Raw genomic sequence first — 21,815 nt, 5'->3', positions numbered from 1 at the left:
ACGAATCACGGACGATATGGACCTGACGGACGTATTGTTACTGATTCACAGTACGGCGACAAGGATGGCCGAGGCAGCGGCCATCCAAAAAAACATGAGTATGTCCGTCAAACTGGGCATCGAGACTATTCTCGAGGGTGCCGACGTTGCGCTTAACAGGCGCGCTAAAGAAGCCCCGGAGGACCACAAGACGGACAACGAGACGACGGAGACGGACGTTGAGACTGACCAACGGACACAAAACACTCCGCGGACGAAACGGAAACGGGAGGCGACTGGAATCACTCCGGAATCCTCTCAGAAGAGGGCAACGGTTGCGGAACCGGTCGCTGACTGGCAGACAGTGACAAGGACAAGAAAGAAAAAGAAGAAACGGAAGACGCGGACGGACGGGACGAACGCGACGACAGACACGACAGCCGGGGCTGAGGGGCGCAGAGCGGCTCCCAAACATTGGGGGACGGCGGTGCTCGTCAAACCCGGGAACGACACGACGTACTCCGACATCGTCAGGAAGATACGGACCACGGTCGACCCTGCGAAGAGTCATGTTGAAGTGACGACTCTCAGGAAGACGAAGAATGGTCTGTGTCTTCTGAAGATGAAGACAGACGCAAACGGACGAGACGACTTCCGACGCAGGCAACGTCAGGACCGGGACCTCCAGGGTTCAACTGTAGATCATGAATCTTGACTGTGTCACGACCAGACACGACGTGATACAGGCACTGCGACGAGAGACGGGACGAGACGCGGACTTTGAGGTCCACATCTTCGGCCCGAACCGGGCGGAGCAGTTTATGGCCGTATGCGACCTGAAGTCGCAGGAAGCCAGAGCGCTGCTCGGCCGGGGACGGATCGGGATTGGATGGGTAGCTTGCCGCGTCCGACCACGACTGACGGTGACGAAATGGTACAAGTGCCTGGGATACGGGCACACTAAGGCAAAATGTAAAAATACAGACCGGACGAAGTGCTGCAGGAAATGTGGCGAGACAGGACATTACGCCACGGACTGTAAGAACAGACCGGCCTGCCCACTGTGCGCCGAGGCGGGACACGGCGATGCGGCGCATCTCGCGGGCTCCGGGAGGTGCGCGGTGTACCGGGTTGTGCTGGAGGAGTGCAAGAAGCAGGCCGGAAGACGGACAGGATAGTTCAGGGCAACCTGAACCGCAGTAGGACAGCAGACATGCTACTACCACAGATAGCAGACGAACAAGACGCCGACATTCTGATCCTGTGCGAGCCGTACAGGGTGCGACAAACGCAGGATTGGATTACGAACGAGACCAAGACAGCGGCTATCTGGGTGAGGGGCGCTGCCCGAGCCCGGATAACCGCTCGTGGCGTCGGGGACGACTACGTCTGGGCTAGGGTGGGCGCTGTCACTTACGTCAGCGTCTACCTGACCCCAAACTGCGCTGCGGCGGAGTTCCGGGCGAAGGTTGCGCTCCTCGGGGACGGTTTCAGGGACCTGCCCGGGGACCTCGTGGTCGCGGGGGACCTCAACGCGAGGGCGGTCGAGTGGGGCATGACGGCAACGAACAGACGCGGACGGCTGCTGCTGGAGATGGCCGTAAGGCTGGACCTAGTGGTGGCAAATACAGGAGACGTACCAAAGTACAGACGGCTGGGATTTGGAGACTCCATCCCGGACGTAACGATGACGACGGACAGAACTCTGCCACGGATAGGGCGGTGGCGGGTGCTCGAGGGCTACACGGCCAGCGATCATCAGTACATCGCCTTCGAAGTGGCAGGAGAGACAAGGACGACACGGACGAGGACCCGACACCCCCCGCGGTGGAACGAAGACAAACTTGACGAGATCGGAGTATGTTTCGGCGGCCATGACTTTAATTCTGATATGAGCAGAACTTTGTAGAACTTTCGACTTGCACGTATTGTGTACGACTGACGACTTTCCGGATGCGTTGCGTTAATATATGTCGATAGATCGCACGAATTTGGGTGTGGCGGTGGGTGTGGTGAAGGGTCCAAGCTTTGTACCACCCCCACCATCAAAGAATCAAGAATTTCATGACAAACAAGTCCGAGCTCGCACACTCCAACCCTATTCGGCGTGAGGCCTGTGATGGGAAAAAAAACGGTCAACGAAACGCAGGTAGTGGGTGGTTTTTGACGGCGGTCGGTAACGGGGGGGGGGGGGGGGGGCGGAATCTTGTTTTACCAACTTTTGACTGGATGGTTCGCGCACATACTGTTTTTGGGGTTGACGACTCTCGATGGCGAACAGGTCTGAGCCTGCAAGCCTCCAACCCCCATTAGCGTGGGATATGCGACGAGAAAAAATCGGTCAACGAGAAAGCAGGTAGCTGACGGCGAGTGATGGGGAAAAATCAAAATGGCAGCCCATCTGACCAAGCAAATAATTCCATTATCGAACCACAAGTCGATAAAAAATGAAAATGACAGTTCATCTGACTAAGCAATAATCGAAATGGCTGCTTACCTGACTAAGCAATAACCAAAATGGCTGCCTATCTGACTGAACAAAAATCAAAAACCTGCACACCTCAAACAACGTGGGACATGTGTCGAGAAAAAAATCGGTCGACGACAAAGCAGGTAGTGGGCAGCGTTTGACGCGAGAAAAATCAAAACGGCTGCTTATCTGACAGAGCAATAATCAAAAACCTGCACACCTCAACCAACGTGGGACATGTGATGAAGATAAAATCGGTCAACGATGAAGCAGGTAGTCAGCAGCGATTGACGGGGGAAAAATCATAACGGCTGACCATCTGACTAAGCAAAAATGAAAATGGCTGCCCATCTGACTAGCGAAAACAATCAGCTGTTAAACCGTCTGTCGATAAAAACGGGCGAAAATACAGGTGGCGATATCTCTGTTAACAGTCGGTATCAATGTCGCGGGTATGGTTTACTATCGCAGTGGTGTCATACTGACTGTCGGTAAGGTAGGAATCAAGATACAAGGCTTCTAACTCACTGCGTGATTCAGAACTCTTGAAAGTAGGTAAGTGAATACACAGTTTCACTGTGAAGTCTGTTCAAAAGACTCTATGCTGGTGGTATAACAGAAGTTATAAGACACGATTTGAGCGAAAAACATCAAATTAATTGTCAAGCATTGAAACTTCAGCCTTATATTCCAGACATGGTTGGATTAAAACATAACAACCTGCAAAATAACATCGAACAAGGAGAAAAACGGATTACTGCATTTATAGCTGAGCATAGTTCCTGATCACTCACTTGGTTCAAGCAAAAGCATTCGTGTAGATTCTGAAATCTCTCGGCATCTAGCTTGCGCTCGAACAAAATGCACTAGTATTATTAAGATGTTCTTCGTGCCATAAATAATGATAATCTTGTTAATACTTTAATAAACGTAAAATTCTCATTACTCGTTCAAGAATCAACTGACAAAGGATGCACCAAACATTCAGCATTAGTTTTTCGTTTTAAAAAAAATTGTTCCACACAAGACGAATACCTTGTGTTACCGGTAATTACTGATGGACAAGCTGCGACTATGCACAGGTTGATAAATAATTAATTTTCGGAATATGCCATACCCTACAAAGATAATATGATTGATTTTGCAGCTGATGGGGCTAATGCAATGATGGGGGAAAGCTTTCTCTGAGGACACCATCGAAAAACGATTTTGCTTATCTTTTCATCCTAAAGTGTGTATGCTATTCTATTGCATTATGTGCTTCATATGCTTGCAAGCAACTACCAGAAGGCGTAGAATTACTTGTTTGAGAAGTTTTTAAATACTTTCAGTACAGTGATGTTACGTCCGGCTTACCACCTCTCTGTATTTTTTCCACTTGCTAACTCTCCCACAGTTCTTATATAAATATCATGGTCTCTGTCCTGTCCTTTCATCTCTACCTAGTCTCACGCTATTTACTATCACGCTTACTCATCTCATTCTATTATCTACCTGCAGCATCTTGACATCTCCTCTGCACCCGTACATTTTTCGTCTCTAAATTCAGTCGTATCCTAACTCTCAAGAACCTCAGAGCTGAAGCTCTTAAATAACTACGGACAACACACTTTAATCTTATCCCTATCTCGTCTTCTTGCAATAAATATATACTTGACATCACCAATAAATTCAACGTTACTCAATCCTCAATCCCAATACGGAACCTGCATGCATCTCAAATCTCTATATTCCTCTATTGGACTCAAAAGTAGGATGAAAAATAATGAATTTCCCAAGACAGTTTCTTTTTTCGAGCAACATTAACGCTGCAATAATTTTTTCTTTTACACTAATTTTTCTCGGTAAATTTGAACCGGCACCCATTTTGCTGGACCCCTTTATCAGCGCCAGGTGCCACGTTCGGGCACTATGCTCGGCTGTAAACACCGTCTGCTGCGAGCAAGCCGGAATCCTAGCCTGCAATATTATTATTTGAAGCTCTGAAGCATAGTTGGCGTTGTCAAAATTGTATTTATCTCAGTAAATAACTTTTAGTTTGGTTAAAATAAAAAGACAACAATGGATCCATCAGCTCCACAACCAAATTCAAATTGGTACATGTATTGTTTTGTACCATCTTGTGAAAATACAACAACTCCAACTCCAGAAAAGATATTAATCTGAGTGCCAAATAATGTATTAAAACGGAAGGCTTGGTGCGACGCAAACTACATTCACATGGTGTATAATAAAGTTGGGATTCCGGCTTGCTCGAAGCAGACAGTGTTGACAGCCAAGCATAATTCCCGAACGTGACACCTGGCGGCGCTGATAGAGGGGTCCAGCAAAATGGCTGCCGATTCAAATTTGCCGAGAAAATTTAGAGGACAAAAGATTATTTTCTGGCGTTAATATGACTCGTAAAAAAAAAACTGTCTTGGGAATTCATTATTTTTCATTCTACTTTCGAATAAGATTAAAATTAAAAAACATGCGAATTCCCTATTCCGGTTATCTTAGTATGTAAAAGCGAAGCCAAAATCAGGTTATTCCTATCGCTCAGGAGTAAACCATATTCACACACGTGACATTGGTGGCAGTGGTGGCCTTCGCTCTCCGGAAATCCGGTGAAACAATTTTACGTGTCTGCTACGCATCAAGTGCCATCTGATAGACCGGTTCCAAATTGTACAAGCTCAGTGATGTTAATACAAAAGTAGTACCACTGTGTGGTAGTGTTGAAGACACTCTGAAAGTCATATTCTACGTTGATCACAATCAACGATCTCTGATTTACACGAACGTCACAAACAAATCCGTATCTCCAAATTGATACTGCTGCAAAACCATTTCCTGCTGCTACTACAAGGACATCTTCATTCTTCACGACTTCCAGTACAACACAACGCACATCGACGTCATCACCGTCTACAGACACGAAATCGCTATACCAACATCCTCACGGAAGAATGCAACATTATCTTCCATTCCTTCTCTCCATCTCCACTTTATAAGTCGACAAATTCTAGGTTGAAATTTACAACATGGCTAGCGAAAGCACTTTTCTGCACCCGCCTCTCAAAGATGCATTGGCTCTGATTCCCACGTTTAATGGCACTAATACGAGTATGCTCGTATCCGAATTCATAATTAGAGTAGAATGCGCAAAACAAGCTGTCTTAGCCAGAGAAATGAATTTATTCTCCACACTCGTTCGCACGAAAATCGAAGGCGACGTGAGTAAATATATTTTCTTGCTCCCTAAGCCGAAAGTACGCACTTTCGGGACGCATTTCAGACCGGGAAAAGCAATTTTTGCGGCCGGCTTATGACAACGCGCTCTGACGGGATTTTCGCGGCCGGTGATATGAACCGAAACAAAAGAATAACGCATAATGCATTATTCTTTTGTTTTGTGCTTGCTCGTGTCAAACGGTCGTTTCGCGAATGCGTGAATTGTGTTCACATCGTTGACGTCGTGCGTAAAAAAAATGGCGCAATCGTCATCAGAAAGTTCCGCAGACGAGGAAGAAATATTGAGGAATTTCGATGAAGAGGCCAACGTTATTGTGCAGGTCGAAATGATATCGAGGAAATCTTCCGATCGGTATCTTCTAGTCTACAACACCTACAAGACATGGCGAGAAGAAAATAAAAAATCTCTCTCCAGCTCAGAAGAAAACAACCTGATCATTTATTTACAAACTTTAAAAGAAAAATTTAAACCGCTAACTTTGTGGAGCATATGGAGCATGCTTAAAAAAACGTTGAATATAAACGAAAATATTAATATTCATCATTTTCTGAAATTAAAAAGTTTGATAAAAACGAATGCCAAAGGCTACAAACCGAAGAAAGCTTGCGTTTGAAGATGGAATCACATCACAAAATTTATGGATGAGGCTCCAGATCACACGTATTTAGCTATGAAGGTAAAAATCATTTACATATGCTCACCTCAAACTATACTTTTTTTTTTATTAGAGCCATTCAATTTTGTTTGCTCCAATTTCTACAGGTTATACTCATATTTGGAGTCTGTGGTTGCCTACGTTGTGACGAAATCACAAATATGAAGGTCAAAGATGTAGAAGACCTAACTGATAGATATCTTGTCTCAATAAATTACAACAAGAACGACTACGCTGGACAATTTATTATTTGAAATCTTTTCTACGACACAGTCAAGAAATATGTTTCATTGAGACCATCGGACGAATTCAGCGACAGGTTTTTCATCAAATACGCAGAAGGCAAATGTTTTCGAACGGCGATAGGAAAACATAGGATCGGAGAAGTCCCAGAGAAGATTGCCTGCTACCTTAATCTACCCGATCCAAACAAATACACCGGCGACTCCTTTCGCAGAACGTCTGCGACGCTCCTTTCCGATTCTGGTGCCAACATGCAAATGGTGAAGCAGCTAGGAAGATGGCGTTCGGACATGGTCGCACAGGGGTACATCGAAAATTCCATGCACAATCGGGAAATGATGTACAATGGTGTCATTCGAAAAACTGCGACGACAGACAACCATTCAATGCCATCTACCAGCGCACAGAACACCGCCGAACCTGAAAATGACGACTCCGATCTTCATGTTAATTGGTTGGATTTTGATGAAGACTTCACTGTCAACGACGTTGATCCCACTCCAAGTAATTATAAAAAATACATACTCAGTTAACTACCAAATATACCTATATGATACTTTTTATCTATAATATAATTTTTCTTCAGGTACAGTTGTAAAAAGCGGTTTTACCACTGCGAGGAACAAACCGATACTCATCCCAATTGGGAATCGGAATGAACCGGATGGTAGCAGGAAAAACTTGTTCTGGAAAAAACCAGGAATCAAACTAACTTTCGAAAATCAAGGGAATCTTCAGCCACCGACACATGGAAGAAGGAAAAACGACGAAGATTCGGAAAACCAAAACCAAGCAGCTGTTCAGCCACCAATTACGTGTAAACGAAAAAAAAACGATGAAGATTCGAGCCATCAAAACTTCAACGTTTTAAATTAAGCACTGGAGAACGAACAATTACAATTTTATAATTGTACGTTCAACAACTGCGTTTTCAACATCAATTTATGTAATTGAAATAAAGAAAATCGGTCGTGAAATCTGAGAAAATCTATATAATTTATTTTATAGTTTATTGATTTGTATTTAGAATGTATGATATTTTTGTGTTTTTGATTTACTTTTTCAAAATTTTTTCAATGCCCGCCTCGACCAGCAACACCTCGGCTTCGCCTCGGTCTTGCAAAAGTCGGGCGGGCACCCCTCCCCCCCTCCCTCACCCCTCGGCTTCGCCTAGGCCTTGCAAAAGTTGGGTTAGCGCGAGTCAGATGTCAGTTGTCATTGGCGAAATGTCAAATGTCACTTGACATTTTTGTGCGTTACATTTTTCAATTAGTTATCATTAGTGAACGTACTTTCGGCTACGGGACCAAGAAAAATAGTATACGACCCACGCCCCGAATGCTGGATGCCCTGGTCGTGTGTGATATAAAGGCCGAGGCTTCGCCAGGAAATCCAACTTTCGGGCCTAGGGTTGTAATGTACTAATGAGTCAGAGAACCAGGATTCTCTTCGAGATTTGCTAGACTGCTTAAGACAGGCCTACGCATCTAAACAACACCTCCCAGATATCCAGCTAGACCTTGCACAATCGGCACAGAGGGGAGACAAGAGTGTTCTATATTACGGTGTTAGAATAGAACATCTGTTCAGACAAGCGTGCAAATCAATAGATGCCTCAGAATCTATCAATGATGCTCAAGTGCCAAAGAAAAATATCAAAGAAACCGCAAGACTAAGATTTACGGAAGGTTCACTAGACGAATTAGAAATAAGACTGGCTCATCAGAATCCACAAACCTTACAAATGGCTATAAACACGGCCACCAAGGCTGAAAAACTATTATCGGATAGACTTAAACTAGCCTCGTACCGTGATACTAACTACGAAACACAAAATCATATAAAATATAGTATATGTAAATTAACCGATCACATCGATAAATATTGCCCTGAAAAACCTTCCGTATTAGTAGTGTGTAGATAGTGCAAGAAGGCAGGTCATAGTATAGAAGAATGCAGAACAAGGCAGCGCAACAACACAACTTGCACGCAGTGTCGTCGCAAAAGGCCACTCAAACGATAAGTGCCGCTCAAATCGGTCCCAATATCCCCAGAATCCGAAAATCCACCAAGATTGAAGAGTTTTCTAAAATAACACTGATCGTCAACAACAGAACAATCTCAACACCCAGTATCGAGCAAGAGGCCCGACAAACCTACCTTTGGACTAGACGCGAAATGACAGTCAACGCTCACAACAGTATAACACACCAAATCCTTCACAATCGAATTTCAGGGTTAACTATGTAACGCAAGATCTGTTAAACGATAATTTCGAGGCAGGCGTCCACCCGGAAGTTTCATTCGAAGCAGAGCAACAGCTCAAATATTCAGGCAATATGAGCCATTTAAACGAGTTTAGGAACGGCCACGCGGACGCATCGACCTCCCCCGAACCGGAGCAGCGTCCAAACCAAACGTCAGCTCCGTACAACTTCGCGAACTAATAGAATCTGGACCTCCACAGATTCGAACACAATGCCCGCAGTCTTTGAATGGGTACATGACACTAATAATAGATACTGGCGCTAATATTAATCTGTTAAAAATCGATAAAATCGACCCAAGAGTCCACGTCACAAAGACAGACATTAGGCAGATTTCAGGGATAACGGAAGAATCCATCAGAACAATAGGAAGTCTTTACGCCGAGTTAGCTAGACCGACACTTGAACGAATACGAACTTGACCTGTCTAGCTTAGTAGACGCTATCCTCTTCCACTCCTGCGAATCTTCATACTGTCTGCCCAAATGACCAGACCTGTCGTGTCACACTTTACCACTCAGGCATTATCACCCCAAACGTCCTGTGTACGGCTAGTACTTCTGAAGTACTTCTGAAGTCACTTTCAAAATTTCGAAATGCTTACAATCTACCGAGACCCTCTCCTACGTCCTCAAAGTTACCCTGGATCTAAGCCAAGGATCCTTTAGTCTTGATTTTAGTATTTCGACCGACTTATCCCTCGTTGCCATTGCTCTCCTTCGCGAACCATCGCATATTCACCCCCACAATCTTGCCGTCACCGGCGTTTCCCGAAATGACATACTGAAACGCTCAGCTGACCCAAGCGCACATTATCGCACCCGAAATAACCTGCACCGCCTTACTACCAGCCTTGATTATAGCGGCATCGGCCTTGCGTCCCTCTCAGCACCTTTTTGCTGCTACAATATCTCGTTATTGAGCAAAATCTCAAGGATGTACTCTTGCGGCAAATTGGTAAGAAGACGACAGATCCCTCACCCGCGTCGTACAAAACCCCAAATTCTTACGCGCTATGCCATCCACCACCCGCACCTAGAAATAATACCATTTCCCGATGACCTGCTTCCTCGCTGTTCGTCGCTGCTCCGGACCCAATCAGAGATAGAACTAACGGAAATAGGCATATCTGAGCCACGTAAATTGCTCCCTGAGCAAAGGCTTAACGATAGCTCCCTACCACTCGAAGTCCGGCGCTAAGCCTTCCGCTATAAGCAATCATATTCTTTCATTGCCTTATTCTGTCCGTCATAATCTGCATCCATAATACAATCATTACCATGTTGCATGAGTTTTGTTTATAATATCCACAATATCTATCATATACAGGAAGTAAAGTCAAATTTTTTTTTTCGTTTTCTGGAAACTTTCTTTCATTTTGTCACGGGGTAGAATGCGTAGGCTCCGATGAGCGGTAATCGGAGCTTACTCTACGCCCAGCCGAGGTGTTATTAGGCTATTATAGGGTCCGTTTACGGCGACTATGCACTCGCGTGCTACTACTCCCAATGCAGGAAGTGAATGGAATAGGAGAGGATCGGTTTTGAGGGAAGGTAAACGATTCGGAGTATATGATTGTTTATTATTATCAAGCAGTTAACGCAATGGAGTCGGTCGAGGGAAAAAGGTGTGGTTTTGGTTTAGAGGGATAGGTGTCTTGCTTGAGCGCTAGGATGGATCTGCCGAGTTTAGCGGGATGCAGAAGGCAAGCTAGCCTCGAGTTAGAGTAGAATCTGCTGACTCGCGGACGATAAGGGTAGACTACAGAGCGTAAGGTAACTAAGAGTGTGAGAAAGGAATATGAAGTCTGGAGGACGTAACACGCCCCCTCTTGGGAAACAACATTCGGTGAGGGTACGGAATAGGATGTTCGGAAGGAAGTGGAATGACATAAAACGTACTAATTCAATTACAGAATATTGCAAAGACTCCGAAAATCTAGCGCCTAGATATTAGTGCGCGTTCAAGTGGGTTAGTATACATTTGAATGAAAACAAATTTTCTCAATGACATCTTATAGTACTGACTCACTTACAGAATATTACATAGGAAAGTCTTGGAATCTAGCGCCTAGATATTAGTGCGCATTTCAGTGGGTTAGTATACATTTAAATGCAAATTTTTCTCTAAACGACATCTTATGCATGGATGGTATACATATACATATACATATACATATTCATATACATATACACGTACATATACGTATACATATACATATACATATACATATACATATACATATACCAAAAAATTTGTATTCAAATGTATACTAACCCACTTAAATGCGCACTAATATCTAGGCGCTAGATTCTAAGGCTTTTCTTTGTAATATTCTGTGAGTGAGTCAATACGATAATAAAATAGTAAAAGTAATAATAATCTACAATTTTTTCATACGGTTAATGTTCATTTCATTTTTTGAAAAACTTTTCTTCATTTCAGAAAACTCTTTATCGTTTTCTGGAAACTTTTTTTTTCTGAAAACTTTTTTCCATTTTCTGAAAACTTTTATCGCGGTGAACGAATAAATATGAATAATTGCTCTATATTAATAATGAGTAAATAAATAATTAATGAACATCCGAATTTCCATGGTATTGGCATTTTGAGACTTCGATCTGCCCAGTATCGTATGGCTAGCAGAACGTATCTGCTTTATGAAGGATCGCCCTGGGTGTCAAACGCATATATTTACAACGCTTCTATGCCCTGAGTTCTATCCTAGGGCTAGATCATAGCGGGGTTGCAGCACACCACTCAAGGTCTGGTGCCTCTTTGTCCAGGTATCAGTCGTATATTGCCATCTTGTCAACTCAGCGTCAATTTTTCAGTGCAATGGGACTAACTTCGTGTTTTTTACTACGTATTAAATAGTAGGGAAGGGCCAACTTTTGGTAAGCCTTTCAGACGGTTCATATAATCATTAAACGTGATGCTTTTTATCGTTAAATTTTCACATACTTGACACGCTTACTCACTTTAACACCGTTGCCATATTTCGTTTTATCCTCATCCGTGGTGGTGAATGTGTATGGTTTCACGTGGATCCATGGTATTGACGAGGAAATGTCTCTGTTTGATTAAGGGCTGTCCTTACAGCAGTTCAATGTCCACAGTTCTATCCTACGTTTAGTTTATTGTGGTGGTGGCGGTAAACCTCTCAAGGTGTGCCGTCTGTTTGTCCAGGTACCAGTTGCATATTACCATCTTGCCAACTCAGCATCACTTTTTCAGTACAATGAAGCTAACTTGGTCATTTGTTTGCTTATTCTTTGCTATCTACTGTGCATTGTAGTATGGGCCAACTCTTTGTAAGCCTCACCAGGCGGTGCTTATAGTCGTTAAACGTGATGGTGTTCAACGTTGCACTTTCGGCATCCTTGACACGTTTGCTCACTGTGATGATGAATGTGCCCAGTTTTACTTGTATCCCCGATGAATTCGGTCATAATTTTTCCATTGTTTCCATCCTTCATCAGAACCCGAGGTGTTAAATGCTCGAGAGTGAAGATGTTAAATCTTTATGATCCTTGTGAAGCTCTATAGGATATTCGGATATCCGTTGGCTCAGGATGTAACCGATCGGTGGATCGTCCGAGTGAGTTGATATATCGATAGGATTATGCCTCTACTCGAACGAACCGTATAGATTTTTTACGTTGAAATACATGAGATACGATTCCACATTACTAGGATTAGAATCTTTACCCATGAACCTGTTATTGGCCCGAGCGTGTCGAGTAGAACATCGTGCCACGCTGCCTCGAATGGCTCTTTCAATAAATAACACAATTTCAGGGTCGTCTAAAAGTTGTCAATTTACTCTGGTATGCTTGAGCATCGCGTGAGAAGCAAGTCCCAGTGCTGTGCAATAGTGCAACGGATCTAAATCATATGTTTTGAGGCATCTGCTCAGATCACCGTTTCTTCATTTTATCAATCTCTATAGTCCTCCATTGGCTTTAAATGGAATTCTCCCCAAACATTTTCAGCATGCTCGTAATCGTCGTTTGAAATATTTGCATTACAGAGGTGTGAGTAGAAATGCTTCTCTGCAGGTAGCTGAGTTTCATCGAGCTTCTCCCAACAATCGACGTTTCCATGGGGAAAAACGCCTTTGCGAGTCATCATACTGAACTGAATCGGGTTATTGTGGAATTTACGCGTTGTGTGTTTATCTGCATCATTTAAATATGTGGACAATTGATCGATGCTGCTAGCCATAAAAATCAAAACGAATCGATGAATCTGAAACGCATTATTGTACCATCACCGCGTTTCGTGAGTGAGATATATTTTTCCTTATTTATGGGTAGCAGTGTAATTTCATGGGGAAAAGTTGATGCTAGGGATTTTATCAAAAATTTTGTATCCAATAGGGCGGACGAATTGTGAAAAAATATTGGAATTGAGGATCGTGTTAATGTTTTATAACAGTCTGAACCATGGATATTTTCACATACGGTAATTCTTAATTAATCTGTCTTGAAAGACAGGTCAGAAATCAAAATTATTTTTATTATACACTTTATATATTTATATATATTTATTATACACTTTACACAATATCATCGTACTACAACAATGCGGATTAGAAAATGATGTGCTGCATACCGCACTCTCAACAGCTCCGCTAGAATCTACTGAATTTACATTTTCAATCATGAACAAGCCAGGTTACATTACCCATAATGCATGAGAAGTAGTACGTGTAACAAAATGAGAACCATTCGACGTCAGAACAAGGAAAATAAACGAATGTTACCAAGAGCTTCCCCGTCTATAGAGAAAACGGAAGTCTTTTGACGTTACCGGGAACTCAGATCTTGGTAAGATCAGGGAATCAAATTGAGTTGAATATATTTCATCCACAATGTTTAACACTAATAGTGCTTGGTACAGTATTTCATCGAATCTAATATCCCGCAATTGCTCCAGATAAAGTGAAAATATACATATGTTAAGTGTTATTCAATGATTATGGTATGAATCACATAAGGTTTAAAATATTGATGGGGGTATATTCAAAATTATCCGCTAATAGCTCCTGAATTTTACGAATTGTTCTAACAGTTATTCTATGGGTTAGTTTCACGAGTTGGGTTGACGAGATATAACATCATTACTTATTTGTGAGATACATTTTATGAATTCTGCTTTTACGTCCCGATAAGGCTGTTCATATGCAAAATTGATGGATTATACGAGTTTCTGGAGCTCTGTGTGTTTCAGTCTTTTTCTGATTTCATACCTGCACTTCATTTTCAGTCACATCGCGGGTGGGGTTATTGTTTGAGCGGCAGAGAAGAGAAAGATTGTCGTAGTAATTGGTTAATTTCCTTTACCTCAAACATCATTTGTTGATGCTGATGTGAAGGGTTTGAGTCTTGAGGGTGTTAAGCAACCCATTTAAACCCGCATCGTCTGAAAACTTGTATCCATTTTCAAACTTTTTCGCATCACGCAGAGTCGCAGGAAAATTGATACCTGTGCAGTCACGTCTCTCCCACTCTTGGACTTTATCGCCACCGCGCCCGCATACTTGGATAATATGTCGATGATTGTGATGTATCCTCTCAGCGTTGACGTTGTCTTGGTTGAGGGCTGCAGTGATAAGTCAGCGAAGATTTCTATGAGTACCGAGTATCATTATCTTGCTCATTACAGATGTTTTTTATCGTAGCATGCTTAAGAGTTTTTGAGTCGTTTGATTATTTATGTTTATATGTGCTCTGACGTCGATTTTTCCCGCTCCTCGGTCACTCGGAGAAAATGACCGAGAACTTACCGCGTGCACACTAAATCGGCGCCCGCGGAGTATCCTGGACCTAAAACAATATCGCGAAATTAGTTGGGCGCCTGGCGTGATCAGCACGCCTCGAAATCGGTAATGCGATATACCGCGACCATATACCCGATAGCTCAGTACCGCGGAGAGGGGAGGGGTCATTTTTGGGTAGAGAGAGATACGACACACGTACGCCAACACGTTATGTTACAAAGCAATAATGAAATTGAAATAATATATTTCCAGCCAGCGATAATACAAAACAAAAGAAATGATACTTCAAAAGTAGCTTTTTGCGATTCTAAATACAAATACTCAGGTTTAACAAAAAAAAGAACACAAAAAAAAATTAATAGATCTAAAAGACCTCTACGGCCTACGTGCGCTGGTCGCTGCCGGAAAAATAAACGCTAACTCACAAAAACCAAAAACGAAATTGGACCCGACGCGCTGCCCGCGATCGTCCTCTACGGAATGGCGCTAATCGCCAACTTAACAATAAACTCCTCGACAAAAACGGAACCGAAATCCCGACTGACACGCTAACCGCGATCGGTAATAAATCTGCAAAATTACTTATGCCTACGGGCGTTAATCGCCACCTTATTACTAACCAATAATGCAACACCCCAAACGAAAAGGGGGACTCGTCGCGCTACCCGCGACCGTCCTCTACAAAAAAAAAGAATCTTATTATCACGCATCCGAACTCAACTTCCTCGGTGACGTCGGGACGTGGTTCGCGAATTCGAACGCTCCCCTTTCGACGGCTCGCGACCTATACGAGAAATGATACTTTATCGTACTGATTTGACGTGACCCCGTGTAACGGAATTTGGTTACACTGCAATTCAAGACAATAGTGCCGCGGCTCAAACACGTGGCTCGACTCGACCTTCTCGATCACTCGTAATTGGCTCTACTTTATTACGCGCAACTCAGGCTACGGTCACCAAACGAAATAATCGGCAAACGAATCTCAAGGATTTTTCGACACGCAAATTACAAACGGCTATCCTTTCTCGGAAAAGCCCTCGCTCGATTGCTCTCGAAATTCGATCGCGAGAATATCAGCAACGCTTACCGCTCCACATCCAGTGAACGAATTCCCCGACTCCCTCGTGATTTCTGCCGGCCATCACCCCTCGCAACCACAAGTTCCTTCACAGGCGCAAAACGAACTTTCAACTTGACTTCGAAACTATGCAACAACCTTTCTCAATCGCCAGAACTAGAGTGATCTCAGATGGCCGATCGGCCGCAACGCCGATCTCGTCACGCTAATCCTTCGTGACGTTATCACCCTAAGAATGCGCAACAATCGATCTGTCATCGATTTCGGGGATTGCACAACTTGACGCGCACCTGTCGTCGCGACGCGACGCAGAACTTAAGGCTAGATCGCGATGTCGTCTTCCGCGCAGCTCTACGGAGCCCTGGGGTTGGGCGGGGTGGTGCTCCCTCGTCGCTAGCTGGTCTCTCGCGGTTGCCTCGGTTGGATGTAGGCGGGGTGAGCGGGGAGGCTGCGGCGCGCCGGCCGCCAGCAGGAATCGCGTCCGCCTTGGATTCCCGCGCTGCAGGGATCTGCGTTGTCTCCCCCTCCGCAGCATCGGTATCCTTCCCGCGAGATCTCCGCGGTTTCGCCTTGCCTCGAAATATCTTCGACGTCGGAGTTGGTCGCTGGCTTGTGGCAGGTGTACTCGAAAAAAAAAAAAAAAAAAACAAAAGCCTGCAATATCTTGTTCGTAATTCGCTATTTCGTCCCTGTCGAAGCCCGGATGCGTGATTCCAGTTCTGGCGCGCTCTATTATTATCTCGCGACTGGATCTCCGAAACCCTCATTCCTGGATTCCGCCCAAGGTTCAGGGAGTATCTTGTAACGGGCATGTCTGTCCGAAATGCCACGTTACAATGCAAAGAAAAAGTTTGCAAGTCTTGAGAATTATTCATTTTGATTTATAGTTTATTGTTTGTGATAGTGTTCTGCGGCACATAGTTTTCTCTCTTTTCATTTGAAGTGTTTTTCTACCATTTTAATTCAAATTTGGTTTTTCATCCTTATTTACAGTACCTGCTGAGGACTCTGGGGCTGCTCAGCATAATGGACATACAATAAGACCACCAAGATAGGGCGGAAATTCAAGCCCAAACGAGTACCTTTCTTCATGAGGCTGATGATTGTCACTCCGGAGGTGACGACAATATTGATTTTTTCGGGATCAGGTGGCTGATGGAGGGGCGGTGGGGGCAACACTGCTCCTTTGTGGATTGGGCTTACCCTGCGCGGCTAGCGCCGTAGGGTCTCTGGGCGGCTTACAGCCCGAATTATCAAACATACTCCAATGACTTTTTTTCATATGTATTAAAATGAAAACAAAGGGTTATATATCAACCCGCTTTATATTATATTTGATTGTGTCTATGTATCAAAACTCATTTCCCCTCAAATAGTTTGTACGTTAGTTATAGATTATTTTCAAGTGTAGCTGTAAATTATTTTAAATATAGCGTCGTTTATCTTGGTTACATAACGTTGGTAAAATTTGTTTTTGATGTTGTGTCTTGATCCTCTTGTTTGGGGATCCTTCTGAGAAATTTTCAATGGCATTTCGATTTACTAAAACGTTTGCGCCAGAATCCTAGATTATTTTGGTACATGATATTTAATTACTGCTGTTATTATTGTTATCGTTGTTATTATTGTTATTATTGTTATTGATATTGTTATTGTCATTGTCATTGTTATTGTTCTTGTTATTCTTATCATTACGGTCATTGTTATTATTATTCTTATTGATAATGTGTCACACCCGTATGCATAAAGCAAGAGAATGTGGATTGATATTTTGTATAATTGAATATTGTATTGTAATTCTGAGGTGATTTACAGTTTTCGTGTGAAAAATGTGCATGCAGCGGGCTGCAAGCCGGCGTGTTTACCGATTCAAGGATTGTGAGTGAGGTGCGGTTGCGATATTGATCAACATTGCTGCTCATCTGACTTAGCAAAAATCAAAAACCTGTACACCCCAATTAACGTGGGTCATGTGATAGGAAAATCGGTCAACGAAAAAGCAGGTAGTGGGCAGCGTTAGACGGGGGAAAAATCAAAATGGCTGCCCATCTGACTCGCAAAAAATTTAACTGTCAAACTGTCTGTCTGTAAAATTGGGTAAAAATACAGGTAGCGCCATCTATGTTCCTAGTCGGATGCAATGCGGGTTCTCGCTCACTGCGTGAGTTAGAACCGGTGTATCCTAACGACTTCACAACTAAGATTTTCCGAACGCTACTATTACTCAAGAAGGGCTAATACGGGTCGACGTCCACGCACTTCGCGACTTGACAGACGAAAGACATTTATTGCTTGGGCCTGAGGGAATTAATAGTTAACGCTTTTAGACGGTGTTCCAACGATTCTCGATCTCGTCACTTACACGCATAAGATGTTGACAAATGGTATCTTGAGATAATTCTTACGCATTCATCCACACATCTCAACAGATAATTGATTTTAATCTGGTGGTTCCAAAGGTAGTGGTTTATCCCAATTATTGATGATAATTTTGACCTAAAAAGAGAGATATTTCCGGGCTGAGCGCGGCTGTTACTAGCTCAGTAATGCTATACCGCAGTTCCTGGTGTCGGCAAATAAGATACAATGTCAGCGCATGCCGAGGACTGTACGTGACCTTATTAGAATATGAGATTGTGATGAAATAATTGAAGAAATTAAAAAAAGGAAATGAAATGGAATTTTGAAAAAGGTACGCCAAGGCGGTACGTCGGGGCATAACACATGTTTTAAATGTGGAGAAGTTGGACACGTTTCTACGAATTGCAAGAAGTTTTCTGGGTCTGGACAAGATACCCTTGTTCAAGTTTAAATGGAGCGACGTGTTAACTTGTGTTTGATTCAACTGACTTTCAACGAGTTATCACATTCTAGTGAAAAGTTTTCATTTAGTTTTGAGTCTGGTACTGACTGAACTGGTATCAACAATGGAAAATGATCACGAAAATAACGGTGAGCCTGAAGCAAATAACACAAACAACAATTTGCGTCTCCCAAAAATTGAATTGCCGACGTTTGCGGGAGGGTAAGAACAATGATGTCCATTTCACGATACTTTCAATTATCTCATACATCACGTGGAATTTATTTCGAATATTCAAAAGTTTCATCACTTGAGATTTTCGCTCCAACGTGAGGCCGCTGAGGTCATACAGTCACTCGAGTTTTCAGCGGATAATTATGCAGAGGCTTGGCAGATGCTTCGGCAATGGTACGACAACAAACGAATAATCGTCCAAAAGCATATAAAGGCTATTTTTGATTTGCCCGCGTTATCGAAAGAAAGTTTCTCGTCTTTGCGATTGCTTCTCGACGGGGTTTTGAAACACAAACGCGCTTTGAGGTCGCTCGGTCGTTCCACAGATCAGTGGGACGATCTACTCGTCCATCTGCTCACAAGCAAACTTGACGTAACCACGAATCGAGAGTAGGAAAACAGCCCAACGGGATCGGAGATTCCGAATCTTAAGAAATTGACATACTTTTTGGAACAAAGGTGTCACACGCTGGAATTAACTTCCAAAAAAACTGCTGTGTCTAATCCTCCGGTCGGAAATAAGCAATGCCTGTCAAAACCAACTTCGTCGAATGTCGCAACGCAAAACAACAAATGTCCCATATGCAAGGGTGATCACTTCGTGTACATGTGCGAAACTTTACTCAAGATGACTCCTCCCGGTAGAGCAAAGGCAATTAGGGATTGCAAATTATGCCTCAATTGCATGCGATCTACCTCGCATCAAACAAAGGATTGCAGAGCTCGTGGCTGCAAAAATTGCGGCAAACGGCACAATACGCTGTTGCATTTCACTTCGCCATCGAACGCTCAAGGCGATTTCCAAAAAAGCGACAAGTATGTGGAACCGGTATCGCACGTTCCCGCGGTCACTCATACATTGCACGATTATGATGGTTCCCAAATTTGGTTGTCGACAACGATCATTCAGGTATTGTACGTTGATGAAAATTATTCTGATGCCGGGCTTTCCTTGATCCTGGCTCTCAGTCCAATTTGATAACAGAAGCTTTGGCAAGGAAGTTGCGACGTCCACTCCACGCAACAAATGCTCCGATTGTAGGAGTAAATCAGCTGATGAGTCTCACTCGAGACACCGTAAAGGTCTCATTAGTTTCAAGACACTACTCTTGTCGAAGAAATGTAGATCGTCTCGTTTTGAAGCGAATAACTGACAAGCTTCCATCGATGTCGTTTCAAAAATCACAGATAAACATTCCGCAGAATTTGAGACTTGGCGACCCAAACTTTCATGTATCAGGTAACATCGACGTGCTCATCGGGGCAACTGTTTTTTGGTAAAGTTTATGCGATGGACAAATCAAGGCCACTGCCGAACATCCCGTTCTCCAAAAGACACTCCTTGTCTGGGTATTGGGCGAATCAGCTGATACGACAACTCAGACTCAAGCTCTAACATTTTGTAACCTCATCACAAATCAACAACTCGATACCCGTCTCACGAGGTTTTGGGATGTCGAGCAAGGTCCGGAAATCTTCATTCTCACGTACAATGAGAGGCAATGCGAACTTCATTTCGCTCGAATTTATCGAAGAGACAACGACGGTCGATTCGTCGTACAACTTCCTTTCAAGTAGGATTTGATCGAACAACTTAGTGAGTCCAAAAATACAGCATTGCACCGATTCTACGCTCTAGAGCATAAGTTGAAGAAAAACTCAGAGTTGCGAGACCAATATGTTGAGTTTCTTGTAGAATACCAACGACTGGGTCATAATTGATCGAGCATCATGATTTTTCGCCAGCAGGATATCACATACCTCATCATCCAGTCGTGAAGGAAACGAGTGTGACCACAAAGCTTCACGTAGTCTTTGATGCATCGTGCAAAACTTCGACAGGGATTTCACTTAATGATGCGCTCATGGTTGGCCCAATTCTACAGCAAGATCTTCTGGACATTATCCGTCGATTCCATGGTTGGCAGTACGTGCTTACATCAGATGTAGAGAAGATGCACCGGGAAGTTCGCGTCGACAATTCTCAGACGCAGTATCAGCAAATTTTATGGAGAACAGATCCTGATGAAGAGGTCAAGACAACATTTAAGCTCAAGATAATCACATACGGTACCGCTTCAGCGTGATTCTTGGCCATACGAACCTTCCAGGAAGTAGCTCGTCTCGAGCAAACAAGCTTTCCAGTGGGAGCAGCAACCGTGCTGTCGGACTTCTATGTTGACGATTTATTGACAGGGGCCAACGACTTGGATCGAGCAATCATGATCAAAGATGAAGTAATAGCCACGTTAGCTAAAGGCGGATTTCGACTGAGAAAATATGCATCGAACACTGAGGAATTACTCGAAAATCTTCCGGATTCAGTGTCACCCGATCCCATTTTGACGCTTGACAATGAAGAGCATTCATTTGTATTCGGACTACAGTGGCATTCGGCCGTTGATACCTCGCAGTATGAGGTAAAACGAGCGATGCCCGAAAAAACCGTGACAAAAAGAACCATCCTCTCAAACATTGCTCCGATCTTTGATCCTGTGGGGTTACTCGGGCCAGTCATCGTAACGGAAAAAATCCTTATGCAGAGACTTTGGCTGCTGAAGATAGATTGGGATGAGACGGTACCTTTGGATGTTGAGACTCAATGGCGTGCCTATGAAGTTCAATTAGGACTTATAAACACGCTGAGAATTCTGAGAAAGGTTATCGAACACGCGGAATTATGTCTTACTGAGATGCACGGATTTTGCGACGCGAGTATGGAAGCGTAGGGGGCCGTGGTATATATCAAAACAACGAGTAAAGACGGTCAGCGAGAAATACGTCTGCTTTGTGCTAGATCTCAAGTCGTTCCAGTTGAAACAATCACTCCGCCAAGACTGGAACTCTGCGCGGCACGTCTTCTCGCGCTAATGACTCACAGGATGAGGCAATCGATCGGCATTAAATTTGACGGAATTTATCATTCGTCCGATTCCATGATCACATTGTGATGGATGAAGGCAGATGCTAAACGTTGGAACACCTTTGTGTTAAATCGTGTAGGTCAAATCCAAGAATTGACAGACCCATCATCTTGGAAACATGTGAGCATCAAAGAGA

General features: G+C 43.5%; 2 protein-coding genes across 3 annotated transcripts; both read left to right on the top strand.

The window, feature by feature from the left end:
- Positions 1–1,192: 1,192 nt before the first annotated feature.
- LOC124295151 lies at positions 1,193–1,888 on the top strand. The gene has a single exon (XM_046744037.1). It carries the CDS (start codon positions 1,193–1,195, stop codon positions 1,886–1,888), a length of 696 nt encoding a protein of 231 aa, XP_046599993.1.
- A 3,963-nt stretch (positions 1,889–5,851) lies between these two features.
- On the top strand, positions 5,852–7,562 carry LOC107227667. Of its 2 annotated transcripts, XM_046742967.1 has the most exons (4): positions 5,852–6,363; positions 6,450–7,089; positions 7,172–7,189; positions 7,298–7,562. In XM_046742967.1, the coding sequence occupies exons 2-4, from the start codon at positions 6,837–6,839 to the stop codon at positions 7,459–7,461; spliced, it is 435 nt and encodes a 144-aa protein (XP_046598923.1). In that variant the 5' UTR covers positions 5,852–6,363; positions 6,450–6,836; the 3' UTR covers positions 7,462–7,562. The 2 variants fall into 2 exon arrangements, with proteins under 2 accessions (XP_046598923.1, XP_046598925.1); XM_046742969.1 differs by having other exon boundaries at positions 5,852–7,089.
- Positions 7,563–21,815: the final 14,253 nt, after the last annotated feature.

This window comes from Neodiprion lecontei, chromosome 6 (assembly GCF_021901455.1).
Source record: "Neodiprion lecontei isolate iyNeoLeco1 chromosome 6, iyNeoLeco1.1, whole genome shotgun sequence".
In the NCBI taxonomy this organism is placed as follows: Eukaryota; Metazoa; Arthropoda; class Insecta; order Hymenoptera; family Diprionidae; genus Neodiprion; species Neodiprion lecontei.
The sequence above is the reverse complement of the archived record's forward strand: the minus strand, read 5'-3'. Positions and strand labels throughout refer to the sequence as shown.